Raw genomic sequence first — 18,909 nt, 5'->3', positions numbered from 1 at the left:
TGCTACACTGGCAGGGCTAGGGGCCAGGACTCTCCTCTTCGTGTTTTTGGGGATGTTGCTAACTCCGGGTTGATAACAGGCACCACACCCGCAGTAGATGCGCTCGGTGTGAGGTCTCGCAGCAAGCTATCAAATACGGCGCATTTCTCGGCTTTTAAAAAACCGCTATGCATCGCCAGGTGTTTCATCAGATTCGAGGTGTGACCTCCTTTGACAGCATCACAGTATCAGCTTAAAGCACTTGTTGCTGCTGAGTTTGCATATTTTGCTGTGAAGTACAGCCAGACTTTGACCGCTTCGCCTTGGGCATTTTTAATCTGTAGCTCTGCTCTAAAAGAACCTACGTACCTGGGCCCGCCTACTATCCTCGGAAACGTAAAATGATTGGCTAGAAGTGTATGACATCTCAGGAAAAAAAAAAAAAAAAAAAAAGAAGCAACATTCAGCTTGTTCGTGGCCATCATCAGTTTTTACACGCACTCGCACTCTTAGTCTTTTAACTTTTAAATTAAAAATAGAAATAATGACTGAAATGTTCATGTTTATTTATTGTAGCAAAGACAAAAGAAAAAGGAAATGACAGGAAATATTTACAGGCATTGATCAGCTGGTATTGATTGGTCACAGCTCAGTGCAGCTAAACATTACAACCAGACATCAGTGACCAATGCCCCACTACGGAGTCCTGAAAGGGTCAAACCTTTCAAAAATAAGACAGCTTAGTGTGGTTTGAATCCTGAGAAACAAACCAAGATAGGATAAAAACACTGATGTGTCACTCCTCCAAATTAAACTGAAACACACGTTCCCATACAAAGAGAGACACTGAGGTAAGATGCCTCACTCTGCACCACATCCAAATACTGTAGTGAGATATTAAAACAGGTGTTTGATTAGTATCATATAAACATGCATAAAAATATCACGTGAAATAAAAAAGAATCACTTTAGTTAAATTTTACAGACATAAAAACAAAGACAGCGCTGCAGACAGAGCACTAACTCAGTGATTACAGCACAGACAGGAGTATATGAAGACATCCCACTGAGCGAGATATAAAGTCAGTCAAATTTAGTGAGATTCATCCTGATCATTTGGTATAAAACGCCGTTCAGTTTCCTGTTTATAGACAGGAGTGTGGGACGAGGCCTCGCCGCAGAAGCCGAGTATGAGTGCCGCTCCTCTCACTTCTTGAAGAACTTCTTGTTGAGGAGGAAGATGAGGAGGTTCACATTGACTTTGGCCTTACTGAACATCTTCATCACAGCCACGCCCTCATACTGCAGCTGCAGCAGGTCCTAACACACACACACACACACACACACACACACACACACACACACACGTTAAACTCGTATCACCTGGTTTATGTGGCCCGGTTCGACGTGGTCCGGCCTCGGTCCTACCTGGTATTTGAGCAGGAACTCCTCCATCTCCACGCCGAGGAATCGAGCTTTTACTTTGAAACTTCCTCTCTCAGGCCCGGCAGCAATCTCAAACATGACGTTCTTAAACCTGGAAACAGAGAGATCGTGAGCACGCGTCCTCACCGCGTGTCATACGTGTGCCGGCTGTGTGTTCTGCGCTCACTGCGTGACTGGCAGGTCTTCGATCTCCAGCAGAACGCCCTTCTCGTGCAGCCGGGTGGCACTGTAGCTCAGAGCAGGAAGCTTGTTCCTCCCTTTGCCGTCTGCCGCCTTCTGATTGGTCGATTTGCTGCAAGAACAAGCCAATCAGTGATGGACCTTACTGACAGGCCTATCGCCTCACTGACAGCCTCGTGACGTGCACCTTCAGGACACACGCGGTCTAAGCACCTCTTTCCTGTTTCAGGAGCCGTTGGTGGATATTTAAGATCAGCTGATGGCAGGTCAGCGTGGATGCCGGCTCAGCTCGTGACGCCAACGCTCTTGGTGATGTTTGAACTTTTCATGCAAACATTCAGCTCGTACCTCAGCGAGCTTCTCCTCACTCAGATTTTGAACGCACGGTTTAAAGCTCTCGTATTCTGGCGCCTCTGATAGAGCTTCCTGTACCCGGGGCTCGTGGTCAACCTCGGCTCACCTGTTCCCGAATTACTTTGTTTGTTGTACTTTAGTTTATCCCTTGTGTTGTTGATTGTGTGACAAACGTTTGTTCGTCCCGCCCCACCGCCTCACAGCTCTCGAGGTGAAAACGCCTGGTTCACACCACAGTGGTGTGATGTCACCACAGCCCCGCCCCATTACTGTTCATTGCTGCGGTACTTCTAAACATTTGGCGCCGCCACGTCCGAGAACAGAAAGTTATATCTGATGCTAATGGCCTGAGATGAAAAATGCTAGGTCGTTACCCAAAAACACCTGCTTGTGCATACCTGGCGGTGAGGTTGTCCAGACAGGAAGTGATGTAATGCCTGTAATAGTCCACCTGCTCACTGTGGAAGCTGCTCTTAGCCTGTAGGCTGCTGAGAGTCTGATGGAGCTTCAGGAGCTCCGCCCCTCGGCGCTGGCGGTGGAGACGTTGCTGACGGATGTCCTGGTGGGGAAACGTGCAGTGACATCATAGTCAGGGACGTTTTCAAAAACATGCAGGCAAAAAGAACAAAAAAACCGCAAACAAAACCAGAAACATGCCAGGATGTAGCGAAGGAGGACGCTGGAATAGGAGGAGATGGAGGCAGGTCTCGTTACCTTGGCGATCATCTGCAGGATCTGGTTCTCGCTGTCTGGCGGTTTCAGGGTGCCGAGTCCCTCCAGACGACGAAGACTCCTCAGGATCTTCCTCTTCTTCTCCTCCAGGCTCAGGTTGCCATTGGCGACCAGCGACTGGTTCCGCTTCATCTTCTCAGGAGTCCGAGCATCCTGCTGGGCGCGGCGCTGCATCAGCCAATCGTGACACACTTCCTGTTTGAAGAGATCAGATGACATCATTAGAGATGGGCCGATCCGATATTACGTATCCGTGTCGGTCCGATACGGACCTAAAATACTGGATCGGATATCAGAGAGAAATAAAAAATGAAATCCGATCCATTAAATATCACAAAAGCACCTCACAAAACTTGCGACATGGCGTAACTTGGCTCATAACCGTAGCACGTCAGAGCAGTGTGCGTCACATGATATAGCGCTGTGGCGTGCGAGACCTTTCGGCGGTCTGGTTGAAAGAGGAAACCAGCGGCTGAACAACAGCAGCACGTTTAAGCTTGATGAGCTGTTGTTAGAATTTATTTATTATTACTTTCTACTCCAGGATCTTTTTCTACAGCTGATGGCTGTAACTGTGCAGGGGCGGATCTAGCAAAGTTTAGCCAGGGGGGCCGATAGGGCATGAACAGGGAAAAGGGGGCACAAAGACATACTTTTCTTTCTCATTGTCATGTCTAGCTTTTAATAAATAATTATCTGAATCTTACACCCAACGTTTTAATCTGATGTAAAATATATAGAAGTCCATTACTGTATATAGTAACTATAGTAAGTCTAATATACTCTAGTAAGCTAGAGTACTTTTTCCCTTTGGGAAGATACCATCTGTGCAGTCTGCAGTTCTGTTGAAGAAAGATGTTGAATCTATTTAATTATTCTTGAAAAATAATTGATTTCTGTGCATTTTTTATTTTATTTTATGTTTTTTACACGTGCATTAAATTTAGGTTGATTGCGTCGTTTAAGCATCATGAGGTGGAGGGTGGGGGGTGGTTCTAGTGCAGGGCGATATGACCAAAAATATTTATCACGATATACATTTGAAAATCTGCGATAACGATATAACTGACGATATAATTGATGCAAGACAAAATACTTTACAACTCCACAACTTTATTAGTGCAAAAAACAAAAAAAAAACGTCAAAGTATTTTCACTTAAACAAGCAGCTGTTTTTTATCTGCATTAAAGTTATATAAACATTTAACAGTGCAAACTGACAGTTTAACCAAAAGGCATTTCCAGTGGAAACTGGCCGACATATCCTCAGCATAACCATGTATAACATCCACAACACTTAAAAAGAGGTTATACACACACAATACGGTAACATTATGTTGAAGCACAGTACGTATCACTCCGCGAGGCTCCGCCTACGACAGCCGTAACGCTCCGACAATCCATCAAGCGGTGCGGCTTCGTAGCTCAGCAAAGTCGTACTGAAACATCTGACAGATTTTCGAGCGCCGTGCACATAAAATCGTTTCGAGGTCAGTAAACACAACCAGAGTTCATACATAAGGCACACGGGATTATAAGGGGCTCTGTCGACTTTCAGAAAAATCAAAGGATTGATTTTAAGTGCGCCGTATTTTCCAAACAACGCAGTAATAACGACGGCCCGCTAGCATGCTCTACCAAAAATAGTGCTTTGTTGTGTATCTGACGGACGAAAGCTAAACCAGTTCCACACCAGTGAAGCTGCAGCGTTTTTACAAACCAGTTCAGGTTCATTGTTTCATTCAACGATCCACTTTCGCTCTTCTCGTTCTGCGTCGCCGCCATGTGCTTATGTAAACAAAGGCACAGCGCATGCACGTTTTACCCATATTCTATCGCCATGTTTCATTTTCTTATCGTTGCCCAACATTACACCGGTATCACCGTGAACGGTATGATATGATAATAAAAAAACGTTTTATTGATTATAAAATACACTATCGGATTCATATCTGTATCGACAGATATCAAAATTTATGATATCGGTCATGAAAAAGTGGTATCGTGCCATCTCTAGACATCAAGACTGCAGCGGGTGCCAGTCACCAACCAACCTATTAGTGCGAGTTTTACCTGGTCGCGTGACGGTGTCGTCCTCAGGATGTCACGCAGAGAGTCACCTGACTGCGTCCTGATGACATCGATGATCAGCTGCTTGGTGCTGGGAAAAACAAAACAAATGTTTTCTGTGAACACCGGGTTCTTCTTTAATGTTCAGGTAAACAAACTGACAGACACTGAGCAGGTGAGGCTAATGGCTTAGAGGCGGGGTTACCTGAGCAGAAGTCCTCTGGGGTCCGGTGTGTTGTTGGCGTCGTCGAAGATGTCAAACTTGTTGGTCAGGGTCAGAGAGACCTCCATCTTGCTACTCTGAGAGTCTGATCCTGGATCAGCCGCGGACTCACCTGAAGGACAGAAAACAGTCAGACTCTGACCGGCTCAGACCGGATGGCAACAGCAGAGCATCGGTTGGCTGTACCGATGAGTTCCTGCAGGCCGGGAACCGGACCGAGATCCTTCAGAATCAGGCCGAGGGGGTCTGAGGGGTCCGGGCACAAAACCTCCTGATGCTCCAGCAGCAGCTGCAGAGAGACATGTGAGAGGTTCACGGGTTTATGTAGACCAGGTACAGGTGCGCATGCACCTGTACCTGGTCTAAAGATGACGATACAGCTGGAGGCGGAGCTTCCTGACCTTGTGTGTGTTGAGCAGCTCGCTCACAGAGATGTAGATCACGGGTCTGTTCACGATCAGCAGCTCCGAGTACTCATCCATGCTGAATCTGTCCTCCGGTTCAGGAACGTCGCAGACGGACTGCAGGAACCTCCTGAGACACACAACACCGTCAGGAGAACCTCCACCTCCCCGACACCTCAGAACGGAGCAAGGTCACCTGAAACCCACCTGAACCTGCTGTGGGTCTGGCTGATGTACTGGTTCAGGGCTCTGATGTGGTAGCCACCTCCATGGAAGTGTTTGTTGGCAGCGGCATGCTGCAACACGCGGGCAATGGAGCCCAAGATGTGGCGCTGTTCGGGCTGCAGAGCAGAGCCGGCCGAACGGTCCACCACGTCGAAGCCGTCCGGGGCCACGATGGCCGGGTTCATATAGCGGTAGTAGACCAGGTTACCGACGATCTGCGGGGAGTAGGGCAGACTCGGCGTTATTGGTTCAATTCAGGTCACGGCGTCAGAGCCACGTGGTTCTGACTTCAAGACCCGCCGCCGTACAGAGACTAAGCTTCACGTCAAGCGACCAATCAAATCTCAGCTCCGACCTGCGAGCTGTGATTTCTGTAGACCTCCAAATCTGCTGATCACACATCCATCATGAGTCTGAGCTCACCTGAGCACAGCAGGAGCAGAAATTCACGTGAAACACAGCCCACCTTCATCACCTGCAGCACAGGTGTCCAACTCCAGGCCTGGAGTCCTGCAGGCTTTAGATGCATCCTTGATCCAACACAGCTGCTTTAAATGACTAAATGACCTCCTCTACATGTCTTGAATTCTCCAGAGGCCTGGTAATGAACTAATCGTGTGATTCAGGTGTGTTGATCTGTGTTCTCACCTTGTAGAGCTCGTCCTCACCGGCTTCAGGAAACTTTGCCTTCAGGGCGTCTCTGAGGACCTTGGCGGTGTAACGCAGACCATACCTGCAACAACACAGAACCGTTTAGCAAAGAAGAGACTGGTGACGCGAGGTGCAGCAGCAGGCAGACACGTACGGCAGCTTGTGGAGGCTGGCGGTGATGGCTTTGAGGACTCTGTCCGTCAGGTTCTTCAGGTTGATGATGGAGATGTCGATGCGTCTCTGGACTTCAGGCTGAGCCAGAGCGTCTTCGGGAGAAACCTCATAGGGCAGCGAGCTGGTGAGACAGGTGAGACGCACAATAGAAGTGAGACGCGCAACGCAGGAGAGACGCGCAACGCAGGAGAGACGCGCAACGCAGGAGAGACGCGCAACGCAGGAGAGACGCGCAACGCAGGAGAGACGCGCAACGCAGGAGAGACGCGCAACGCAGGAGAGACGCGCAACGCAGGAGAGACGCGCAACGCAGGAGAGACGCGCAACGCAGGAGAGACGCGCAACGCAGGAGAGACGCGCTCTGACCTCTTGTGTCCGGTCTGCGTCTCGGTCTGGTTGATCCAGGTCTTGTAGACGTCCACGGGGTCGGTCCTGATGCTGAGCGTGCGGTCCTGCAGGACGTCCTGTAGAGCTGGACCCAGCACCTCGCGCAGGGCGTTTTGACCACGAGCATGGCGGTAGAAGTTTACCAACATCCTGATGACGGTGGGGTTTCCTGTGATCACGTCCTGGGGCTGCTCCACCTTCAGCCTGACATCACACACACAGGTAAGCAGTGACAACACGTTACTGCTCAGACACAGGTGCAGTGACATCATCGTTACCTGATCTCATAGCGGAGCGCTTCTGTGAAGAGCTGCAGCAGCAGAAAGGCCTCGCGGCGGTCGGAGCCATAGTTAAACAGACTGAACACCACCATCTCCATGAAGGAGGTGGAGCGACTCTGAGGCATCAGGAAGATCAGCTGAGCCAGGTACAGGGGCAGTGTCTGACACACACACACACACACACACACACACACACACACACACACACACACACACAAAATAACTGGCCAGCTGCAGATATAATGTATTGTCTGTTCCACTTGCAGTTGCACAATATCACCACCAGGTGGAGCCCCTGCCTTGTTGGTGAAGCAGAGATGACTGCACGAATCAGGCAGGTACAGTAATGTGATGCCATGGACCTGCTCAGGTCAGCTTGAGGTGAGCGAGCGGCGGGCAGGTGTGCCTTTTACCTGCAGCAGGTAGAAGAGGTGCTGGTAGGCCTCCAGTCTCTCCCTCCTGTCTCGGCTCAGAGCCTTCAGGCCTTTACTCCTCTCCACATCCATCATGTCTGACAGCTGCTCCTTGTTCTTCTTCGTTAGTTTCTTACAGTGAGACACCACTTCCTGTTCACAGACGGCGCTTTGTTAACGAGGACAACAAGGAGCCAATCAGTGTGTGTGTGTGTGTGTGTGTGTGTGTGTGTGTGTCGATGAGCTGAGGTGGCGGGGCCGTACCTGCAGCGTAGCACGGTTGCGGACCAGCAGCCCGATCTTCAGGTCCATCAGGTCCAGGTCGGCCTCCAGCTGTCGGTTGAAGCGAATGCTTCTCACCACCTCCTCCCTCAGACGCAGCAGCTCCGCCTCCTCTCTGATGTCACCATCCCCGAGGTCGAGGAGGTGAACGAACTTCCTGACCACAGATAGAGGGGGAGTGGCCGAGTGCACTAAAACAGGTGAGGGGGAAGAGGTCTTATTAATGAGTCATCGATGACACGGCAGCTTGACCAATCAGAGGCATCTGTGAACTCACCAAGCATCCTGTACTGCTCGCGAGCTCGGTTAGCTCTGAAGAAGGCCTGGATCTTTACGACGGCGCCCACCTGTGGACACAAACCGTTACTGTGGAAACAGGAGATTTTGTCTGACTGGCTGACGCAGTTGTACACACCGTCCTACGTACTGCATCAGGACCCCACAGGTGGATCTTGATGAGATGCTGAGAGTATCTGAGTCCACGAGTCATGTGAGAGTGACATCAGCAAAACTCACGTTACTATAAACTAGAATGTAGTAACCATCCTGAATATTGATCACAAGTTGTTCACACCCATCATCTCTAAGAGACTAGAAACAATATTACCTGGGTTAATACATAATGATCGAACAGAAACAGGACAACATCAGAAAGGTTTGGCACATAACGAGGCAGGTCGATAAACAAAAATTAGACCTTAGTGTTAAGTTTAGATGCTGAGAAGGCGTTTCAGTGAGGTGGTTCTTTTTATATAAGGTGCTTGAGAATTTTGGTTTTGATAAATCCGTAATTGATATTATTTCAGGGCTATACAATAATCCAACAGCTAAAATCAAAATCAATGGAGACCTCGCTGAACCATTTATATTGGAAGGCGGGACACGACAGGGCTGCAGTATTTCACCACTGCTTTTTGCTTTGTTTGCTTTGTTTGTTGTCGGAAGGTTGCCGGTTCGAGCCCCGGCTTGGACAGTCTCGGTCGTTGTGTCCTTGGGCAAGACACCTCACCCGTTGCCTACTGGTGGTGGTCAGAGGGCCCGGTGGCGCCAGTGTCCGGCAGCCTCGCCTCTGTCAGTGCGCCCCAGGGTGGCTGTGGCTACAATGTAGCTGCCATCACCAGTGTGTGAATGTGTGGATGACTGGATATGTAAAGCGCTTTGGGGTCCTTAGGGACTAGTAAAGCGCTATATAAATACAGGCCATTTACCATTTACCATTTGTTTGTAGAACCATTAAGTCAGTGGATCAGGCAGAGACAGGATATAACTGGAGAAAGAACAGCAGGAGGGGAACAGAAATCAGCACTATTTGCCGACAACTTACTATTAACGATATCCTATCCCTCACAGGCACTCCCCCAAACCATGGAAATGTTATCAGAGTATAAGGTTAAGTATTAACTTTAAACTATGAACCACCAGTCGAAATTAAGAATCGCTATAAATGGAAGTGAGATGCAGACAGAATTAGGTACCTATGGGTGGTAATACATCGTGACCTCACCAAAATGTTCAATGCCAACTACGCCCCGCTAAACGAACCTATACAATCAGACAAAGATGGAATACCATACACTCCAGGATCGAATCAGATTAAATATTCTTCCCCGACTGCTGTATTTGTTTCAGTCTTTACCGATTACTAATACCACAAACTGTGTGGTGGATACGATGTTCTCAAAACACATCTGGAACGGTTAAATATAAACGCCCCAACTAAAGAAAGAAAACGGAGGTCGTGGGCTTCCCTGTCTACGAGAATATTACTGCACAGCTAAGACCACTGATATAAAGATGTTGAAGGAACAATAGTTAAAGGAAAACCAGTTACAGCTTTAATATCGGACATAAAGTTACAGAATAAAATACAGATGGCAGACGCACCCAAATAATGACATCTGCTCTGAAAGAAGTAATCAGAATCTGCAGTTTGGAAAATGCCTCCAAGGTTTTAAGATTGTGTGCATATGATTCAGATTTTACCCCGAATCAGTACGATAATAGATTCAAGAGGATTTCAAAAGGTATAAAGGTATATGCCAAAGCTTTGAATTCTTAAGGAGAAACATGATTTAGGCTGAGATGACTTCTTTAGATATCTACAGGTCAGAAATGATTTTGATCAAAACTTAAAATCATGGTTCATTTTTATGAACCATGATTTTCTTTACGTTGAAGCCCTGAGTTGAATTCCCATTTCAATATTAAGATGCTGACTTACCTACCCGTGTGTTTCTTTCGTTCTCTTTTTTCTCTTTGTTTTTTTTCTCTTTTCAATTACAAGTTTAAAAAAGCAAAGACTGTAAAAAGTCAAACTACTGTTATGTTCGACTGCTTTCTCAATAAAACAGACAACGTTAACAAAAAACAACTCACGTTACGTCTGAAGAAACTCAGCCGAGCGCAATATCGTCTCCTCGCCAACCACATCCTCGCAAACGCCTGGATCTGTTCACACAAGCGGACGACGTGAATAACGCTCATCAGGTGAGCTGCACCTGCTAATCTAATCTCAGTCACATGATTAGGAACAGCAGCTGTTACCTTGACGACAGCTCTCCAGTTCATGTAGAGGAACTGCAGGCGCCGTCTGTAGACCCTCTGCTCGACGAACCTCCTCCAGTGAGACTGAACAGAGCAGAGCACACCTGTGACACACCTGTAGCTCCCAGACGAGCCTCAGCTCTCCAAGGGGGCTCATGCTCACCTGGATGACAACGACGGCGGCCATCTGATTCATCAGGAAGTGACGTCGTGCCGTCATCCGCCATCTGATCAGGAAGCCTCGACTGAGCGCCTGCAGGCGAACGACGAGGGCCTCGCTGTTCCGCCACAGCACGCCGCGACTGTACTGGGCCGAAACGCTGCTGACCACTTCCTGCAGGGGGGGAAAGTGGCACAGTGAGCTTGTAGCCAATCAAACTTTCCAAGCACAGAAACACTGTTCTGGTTTGACAAGGAAGTGAGCAGGTAAGCCTCAGGTGTGTCTCACCTGTATGTCGTGGCGATCCAAGAAGACGCTGTTGTGCACGAAGCCGGGGGGCCGCTCCCAGCTGCCCTCCAGTCTGCTCAGGTGGAAGAAATGAACGGAGCCGTCCTGCAGGCGGACTCGAACCCACTGACTGCGGTTATCTCCTGAACACACACACACACAGAGAATCACGTGTGTGTGTGTGTGTGTGTGTGTCTCTCTGTGTGTGTGTGTCTCTGTGTGTGTGTGTGTGTGTCTCTGTGTGTGTGTGTGTGTGTGTGTGTGTCTCTGTGTGTGTGTGTGTGTGTGTGTCTCACCTGTGCGTGTGCGGCGTGTCATCAGGGCGCTCAGCTCTCTCTGATATTCTGCAGCACAGTCAGGTAGAACTCCGTGAAGCTCCGCCTCCGGCAGAGACAGCACCCGCAGCGTCTGCTTCGCCCTGTTCTCCTTTACGGCCTGATTCACCGCGGCAACGGACAGACACACTGACGGACACACAACCAATAATCAACACACGGATCAATAATGAACACGCTGACGGGAAGTTCTGTCCTTTAGTCGTTTCTTCTTGTGCAACTCGGAGCGATGTTCACACCTGTCTCCCAGCACACCTTCAGTGATGTCACTGCTGACAGCTAACAGGTAAGATGAAGACGTTTCGCTCTCACAACCTTCCTCCGTCTGACACAAAGCGCCGCAGGTGCGTCGCAATGATCACGAATATCATCAAACACAAACGATGGCGGTCCAGCCTCTGATCGTTTCTAACCCACATGCTTAAAAACTGAACAGGTGTGGTTACTTGTGCAGGTAAATGAATCTGTGACTCACACTTTAGAGCTCTCTGACTCTGCTGATTGGCCATCCTCACGGCCTCCTGGATATCAGCCAACCACAGCTCGGCTCCCGGGTCTCTGCTCACCTGGTTGGACAGGAGGGGGACCTGTGACTGAAAGTTTAAACCTCACCTGGATTCTACCTCCAGAGGGTCATGATAAAGACTAAAGTCACAGTTCTGAGGGGCTGTTGAGGTGATGGCTCGGTTACCTGTGCAGTTACACCTGAGCAGTTACCTGAGCTTTGATCTGCCTGGCTTGGCTCAGCAGGGTCAGGTACTTGCAGGCATTGGCAGGTGAAACCTCGTCCACGCCACAGGAGGGCAGCAACAGGGCGGAGATAAGCCGCTGAGGGTCTCCGCTCATCACGGCCTTGTTTATTAGGCCGACAGCCAGGAGCTCTGAGGGTCACAGGGGTCAGAGGTCGCAGTGTCAGCTCAACAGAATTCAAAGAAGTTAATGTTTGTTGTTTATAATGACATCATTGTGTGTTTGTAACGATGTCATTGCGTTGTCGTACGCTGTTGTTCGTCCTGCGCCGAGCCGTTCACAGCGGCGATTCCTTCCTGCAGCTGGTTCCAGGTAAGCAGGTCTCGGCCCACCTGTTGTTTCACACCAGCCAGAGTCTCAAAGTACCTGTACGACAGTGACATCATCAACAGGGACGTCATTATCAACAGTGACATCATCAGCAGGTAAATGGGTAAGAGGCGGTACCTGTCGAGCAGGGCGGGCTCTACATCGGAGAGCCCTGCGGACGAACTGACCAATGAGGAGCTGAACTGCTGTAGGTGTCCCGCCTCCAGACCCTGATTGATGAGAACAACGGCTGACAGCATCTCCACGGCAACAAAGAGCTCCTCCTCCTGCAGCTCTCCCTGGAGGAGACAACAGGAAGTGCCAGCTGAATGACAGTGACGCCAGGGGCGGAGCTAGAGGAATTTTCTTAGGGTGGCAAAATCAAGGCTCCCCCCCCCCCCCCCCCCAAACACACATGCAGGTGGTCAAAGGAGCTTGCAAAGAAAAGCGTCTGGACTTCTCTAAGTTACTTGAAGACGTTTCACCTCTCATCCGAGAAGCTTCTTCAGTTCAGAACTGAAGAAGCTTCATTGACATAATGTCATTATATAAACTGAAGAAGCTTCTTCAGTTTATATAATGACATTATGTCAATGAAGCTTCTTCAGTTCTGAACTGAAGAAGCTTCATTGACATTATGTCATTATATAAACTGAAGAAGCTTCTTCAGTTCTGAACACAAACTTCAAATCCTAGTAGTATCTTTTTTACTGTAAACAAAAAAACAGACATGTTGAGTAAATTATTCTTATAACTTGAAATGTAAATATAAATTGTACATTTTGTAAACATATGCCACTATTTATCTAAAAAATGCAGCCAATACACCTGCCGTTTTTTATTTTTTTATTTTGTACAACCATTTAAAAATATTACTAAAACTAAAATCAGGTGTCGCAATAAGATGCCCCACAAATTATGTGTGACAGTAAAAAGAAATTGTTTGTCCACCACAAGACAGGAGAACAGCACAGGGATAAACCTGCAGGCCTGACAACAGGAGGTGTATCACTCCGCTGGTTTTCTACTTGGTGACAGTGCTGGGTCATATCATACCGTTCACGGTGATACCGGTGTAATGTTGGGCAACGATAAGAAAATGAGCACTATTTTTGGTAGCGCAATGCTAGCGGGCCGTCGTTATTACCGCGTTGTTTGGAAAATACGGCGCACTTAAAATCAATCCTTTGATTTGTCTGAAAGTCGACAGAGCCCCTTATAATCCCGTGTGCCTTATGTATGAACTCTGGTTGTGTTTACTGACCTCGAAACGATTTTATGTGCACGGCGCTCGAAAATCTGTCAGATGTTTCAGTACGACTTTGCTAAGCTACGAAGCCGCACCGCTTGATGGATTGTCGGAGTGTTATGGCTGTCGTAGGCGGAGCGATACGTACTGTGCTTCAACATACTTTTAGTTAATACGGTAATATTAAGTAAAATTTATTTATATAGCACATTTCACAGATAAAAATCACAAAGTGCTTTACAATAAGATCAGACATACAAGTTAAAATTAATTAAAAGCCCGTTTGTATAAAAATGTCTTCAGCTGCTTTTTAAAGGAGTCAGAGTCTAGACAGCGTAAAGACAATGGCAGGGTATTGTGTGTGTATGACCTCTTTTTAAGTGTTGTGGATGTTATACATGGTGATGCTGAGGATATGTCGGCCAGTTTCCACTGGAAATGCCTTTTGGTTAAACTGTCAGCGAGGAGTTTGCATTTGCACTGTTAAATGTTTATATAACTTTAATGCACATAAACAGCTGCTTGTTTAAGTGAAGATAGATTGATGGTTTTTTTGCACTAATAAAGTTGTGGAGTTGTAAAGTATTTTGTCTTGCATCAATTATATCGTCAGTCATATCGTTATCGCAGATTTTCAAATGTATATCGTGATAAATATTTTTGGTCATATCGCCCTGCACTAGTTGGTGACAGTGTTTACATTGCAATGTGCCTTTGTGACATTAATTGGTCGACATGGTACATTTTTCCACCAATAGGAAAGAGGCTCCCCCCCTTTCTTTACCATTTTCGTGTTGTCCTTAGAAAACATTTTTTGTTTTTAAACACAAAAAACGTGACGACAGTATTTAGAAATATATATGGCTCATATATATTTTTTTCATCACTCTGGATTTACTGGCCTGTAATTAAAATTAAAAACTTTGAAGTCCAAACTTCAACACGGGCTGAAAGACTCCGCGTGGCTGCAGCTTATTGCGGTGTCATCTTAAATCAGTCGTTTGATTTGGAGGTGCAGCGTGTGCGTGGACCCCAGAGGGTTAATAACTCTCACCTTCCTTCCATTTCCACAGTGTAACATCCACCCACCTGTGTGAAATCTGAAATTCCCATGGTGTTGTTTAAAATGTGCTCTGGCACAATCATAAGCATCGCTTGCTACTGAATACAAGGAAAAAGCCGGTCCTGCTATGGGCTGAACCATTTGTTACTGGTGCAGGGGGGGACACTATGCAATATATTCAGTTTTAGCATTTATATTCACTGTTGACTGTAACTATGCTCAAACTGTTAATGCTGTCTTATTTTAATAAACAACACTGTCACATGCAAAACTAGGGTGGCACTTGCCACCCGATGCCACCCTTCTAGATCCACCCCTGAGTGACGCTGTCACTCATCTCCAGGTAAACCCGGTGTTGCACCTGTGCCGTCTGCCTCTGCAGCAGCTGCAGCTCTCGGTGATAAAATGTCGCCGCAAACGGAAACACTTCAGGCAGCTGGAGGTCAGAGGTCATCAGGCAGCTGACTGTGCGTCTGGGGTCATTTCCACGCAATGCCGCATTAACGCTCTGGAGGGCCGCCACCACTGAAACACACAAACACACACACATACTGAGGCGAGGTCAGAGGTCAAAAGGTGAGCCTGGTTCGGGCGTGGGAAGAAAATGGCGTACTGTTTCGCGTGCTCTGAGCTTCCTGGTTGGCAGCGGTGACGCCTTCCTGCAGCTCTTCATGCTCCAGAGGATCCACAGAGCCCTGATTCTGGGGTCAGAGGTCACAGAGAGGTCAGAGGTCACTGAGGTCAGAAAGAGGTCAGGGGCCGCACTTGTTAGTTTACCTGGGCCTTCTGCTGGCGGTCTGCGGTAAGCTGATCCAGGTACCAGGGCCCATTGTCAGTACGGAGGCCCCTGAGGGCCAAACACGGCAGCTGGAGTGCCGACAGCAAAGCAAGCTCGTTGGCGACATCCAGAGCCTCGTCGACCTGCTCCACCGCTGCCCGCACTGACGCCCACAGTGACATAATCGTTAGGTCATCAATACCAGCATTAATGCCATCAGAACAGGGGGAGGGGCTTATTTCTCACCATTGACGGCACTGATGTGGTCCTGGATCTCCCTCTGAGTCAGATACTCCTCGTACATGTCTTTGTCCTCTGCCACAGCCTGCTGACACACACGCACGAACACACACGTCAACAGTCTGCTCACCTGACTGGACGGACACAAATCTCTTTAACCAATCAATGTCTTACCCCGCCGGCGGCCCGTTCAGCCTTCCTCCTCCTCGCTCGTTGCAGAATCTCCTGGTAGACGCTCATCAACGCCTCCTGCAGGTCAGTGAGGAGAGCAGCGGGGTTCCTCAGAGCCACCGCCGTCACACCCACATCCCCTTGGTCCACGGCCTCATTAATGGCTACCACCGCCGCGTGGACTGTTGGCAGAATGCAGGGTCAGTACCCCCAGCAGCCAATCAGTCTGTTCCTATCCTGTAGCTCCATCCGCTATCAGCCAATCAGAGTCTGGTCCTACCTGCAGCCTCGTCCACTGACAGCTCATTGGCCAGGATTCCTCCGATCTTGTTGAAGGCGGGCATCTGGATCCCGTATTTGTCGAGCTCCAGCTTCATGTTGTTGATCTCTTCCTCTGAACAAAGTTACAGGTCAGCAAAATTGACCGTGATTGGTCCAACACCCAGTACTGTAGCACCCACCCCCCGGGTGTCAAAGCCCCTTCCAAACCTTCCCAGCACCAACTTCTGTGAAAGTACACTAAAGCCAAACTAATCCCAAATTATTAGTTACCTATGTGGCGTTTACCTGTGAACTTGACCTTTCCATACAGGTCGTGAATCTGTGGGGCCAAACCGAGTCTGTACAGGTACAGGCTGCAGAGAGACGTGAGCACAGGTGAGCACAAGTGAGAGGCGGCACAGAGGATAGGTGATCAGACGAGCAACGAGGCGTACCTGAGCGCGTGGATGCAGTACACCGCTCTCGGCATGTTCTTCTTGTCGTACACGTCGGTCGTTTCAGGATGGAAGATCTGGAAACAACAACAGGTGATCAGCCCAGCTTCAAACCAATCGGCTAATCGATACTATGATCCGTCGATGTGTTCACTGACCGCCGGCAGCCCAAGTGCCGTCATGGCGTTTCTCCAGTGGTTGATGTTGTCAGTGTGGCGGAACTGAAGACCGACAGCCTGCAGGGATCAATACAGAGCTGATCATCGAGTTGATCAATAACCCCGCCCCCCAAAGAGCGGTAGACCGGATCAGACTGGTTCTAGCTGGTGTGTGTCGTGACCTGGTATCGCAGCTGCTCCGGGTCGTAGATCTTCTTCTGAGGAACAGTGCTCGGAGCGAAGCGATGACCCAGTTTGGCGAGAATAACGCCGTTCCTCAGCGCCTCCTCCAGCTCTGTGGGAGCAGGAAGCTCCTCCCCCAGACATGCCTCCATCCACCTGAAGAAGAAACTGGTTCTGTTAACAAAAGTGAGCAAACACTTAAGGTGCTCCTGGTCCAGGTCACTGACCTCTTGGCCTCCTCCAGCCTGCACAGGTACTGATAGGCCACATTCTGGATCCTCTGTTCGTCCATCTGCTCGGCGGTCAGACGCTCATCTGCAACACGCCAGGAAACATGACATCACACCCGTGTCACTCCTTTAACCGCAGATCAATATTGTGCTCTCAGTTTGTTTAGATGACGCTGAGCCCGTTTCTAACACTACATCAGATCAAACTGTTGATTACAAAAGGTCGACTGTGTTCGTCTGAAGTGGGAGAAGCGTTTCACCCTCATCAGCTGACCAACGACAGGCCATGGGGTCAGTTCCGGGACCAATATTAAAGATATCACCTGATGATGATGGTGGTGAAACGTTTCTCCCTCTGAAAACGCTTCAGATGAACAGAAGCAACTTTTCCTTACCTGGATGATCGATCATCTTTATCAATGAATGTGATCAGCACCAAGTTACAGACAAAAACACTGAGTCACATCATTAAAACCAGCTGCACTCCTGATGCTTCCCTCACACCTGAAAAAAATTCCAGCTCAAAAATAGTCTTCTCACAGGAAGTGTGGAATATTCAGCTTCCTGCCATCATCAGTTTACAGTCCCGTAGGTGATGAAGGTCTGCCGTGTTTCGAGGTCTGGAGCTCTTTGGGGTGAGCTCGGGCTGATGATGATGGAGGACGTGACGCAAGTTTGATCCACAATCTTTGAATCGGTCTGAAGCAGCTGAAGCTTCCTCACACGTTACAAACGCGTCTTCATCCAGATGCAGGCTGATGTTCCCGGGAACCATCTTCATCACTTTAAGAAGTTTTATTGAAACTGATGACAGCAGGCTGCTGAGGACCTTTGACCTGGAATCTTCTTCAGGTAAGTCTGACATGGTCAGGTGGGAGGTAAACCAGTGAGCTCAGAAAGCAGTAATAATATTTGACGTAAACTCCGAGTCTTACAAAGGCTGCTTGACTCTGATCCCAATCACAGAGGAGCCACAAGGGACCGTCCTCTCATATTATAAAGTTACAAACATAAGAAATTGCTCTAATATTCACAAACGCTCGGTTATAAATATCCAGAACATTACAGAGGTGAAAGATATACGATTGACATTTAACCCGTGAAACTTTATTGCACATTGCTTCACTGGTTCGGCGCGTTGCTCTTATTGTCTTGAAGTGACTGTAAACACGTCATTTCATTAAAGTCTTGCAAACTTTGGTTTGTTTTTTCACACAGAAAAACTGCAGCACGTGGGGCTACGGGTCTTTTTTTTCCCCCAAACCTATGACATCATCACGCCGTAAACTAACCAGACCGAGAATGCCTCCTCCACAGGTTGTTTCACACCAGCGGTGTCCACCTGTGCAGGTGAACCAGAACACCGCATGCGGGAAAACGCCCTTAGATCTTAGACTGAGACCCGGATCATAAGGAGTCCACCTGGACAAGTGTCCATCGATCACCTGACCTGTGACAGGTGACTCACCTGTGGTGGTTTTAATGTTGTAGCTGATCGGTACAGCTGCAAGCAGCAGCACTGAGGTCAGCTCCTTTGAATTAACCCCACAGACGCAGAAAATCACGGAGTGTGACACCGAGTTAATTACATATGAATCTGATTGACGCTGCGGTCATTCCGGACTCTCTGACCGACACTCACAGTGGCCGTTCGCGGCTAAATCCGCCATGTTGTCCCCCCTCTCGGTCTCCCGGGTCTGTGTCGGGTCGTTGCGGGTGTCTCGGTGTCCCGGTCCGGGTCCTCTCGGTGCCCGAATGTGTCCCAAAGTCTCGGTTAAAAACACAGAAACCGCAGCGGAGCTCCAACCGTCCTCCGACTGTTTCCTGCCTGGAGTTTCAAAGCTCCCGCCGCTCTCTAATTGGTCGAGCCGTCAGCCTTGCCTCCTATTGGCTAGAACCTCATTGCGGTGGATTGTGGTCTATGGAGTTCACTG

At 48.5% G+C, this 18,909-nt stretch overlaps 1 protein-coding gene across 2 annotated transcripts; it reads right to left on the bottom strand.

Annotated features, from left to right (window-relative positions):
* Positions 1–528: 528 nt before the first annotated feature.
* LOC143421207 (ras GTPase-activating-like protein IQGAP3) lies at positions 529–18,879 on the bottom strand. 2 transcript variants are annotated; one of them, XM_076890416.1, is made up of 38 exons: positions 18,618–18,879; positions 16,973–17,060; positions 16,745–16,901; positions 16,563–16,640; positions 16,405–16,481; positions 16,256–16,323; positions 15,969–16,082; positions 15,692–15,870; positions 15,524–15,605; positions 15,277–15,440; positions 15,113–15,200; positions 14,861–15,024; positions 12,326–12,486; positions 12,129–12,244; positions 11,846–12,009; positions 11,604–11,694; positions 11,090–11,257; positions 10,794–10,936; positions 10,509–10,679; positions 10,346–10,429; positions 10,178–10,249; positions 8,079–8,148; positions 7,784–7,992; positions 7,520–7,672; positions 7,104–7,267; positions 6,805–7,029; positions 6,419–6,559; positions 6,262–6,346; positions 5,596–5,828; positions 5,386–5,518; positions 5,171–5,273; positions 4,967–5,096; positions 4,765–4,852; positions 2,674–2,886; positions 2,358–2,518; positions 1,592–1,717; positions 1,408–1,516; positions 529–1,299 (listed from the first exon to the last, which is right to left on the bottom strand). In XM_076890416.1, exons 1-38 carry the CDS (start codon positions 18,643–18,645, stop codon positions 1,186–1,188), a joined length of 4,914 nt encoding a protein of 1,637 aa, XP_076746531.1. In that variant the 5' UTR covers positions 18,646–18,879; the 3' UTR covers positions 529–1,185. The 2 variants fall into 2 exon arrangements, with proteins under 2 accessions (XP_076746531.1, XP_076746532.1); XM_076890417.1 differs by having other exon boundaries at positions 15,524–15,602.
* Between the last annotated feature and the right edge of the window lie 30 nt (positions 18,880–18,909).

The sequence above is a fragment of the Maylandia zebra genome, linkage group LG11 (genome assembly GCF_041146795.1).
Source record: "Maylandia zebra isolate NMK-2024a linkage group LG11, Mzebra_GT3a, whole genome shotgun sequence".
NCBI lineage: Eukaryota > Metazoa > Chordata > Actinopteri > Cichliformes > Cichlidae > Maylandia > Maylandia zebra.
Note: the sequence above shows the minus strand (reverse complement) of the source record. Positions and strands in the feature narration are given on the sequence as shown.

Bases quoted from the DNA above. Each gene is read 5' to 3' on its own strand.
- LOC143421207 (XM_076890416.1), bottom strand. From the start codon at position 18,645: ATGGCGGATTTAGCCGCGAACGGCCACT. The intron at 16,902-16,972 runs GTCAGTGACCTG...TTTCTTCTTCAG, and splicing joins AGGCTGGAGGAGGCCAAGAG to GTGGATGGAGGCATGTCTGG. The intron at 8,149-10,177 runs GTGAGTTGTTTT...TTGTGTCCACAG, and splicing joins TGAGTTTCTTCAGACGTAAC to GTGGGCGCCGTCGTAAAGAT.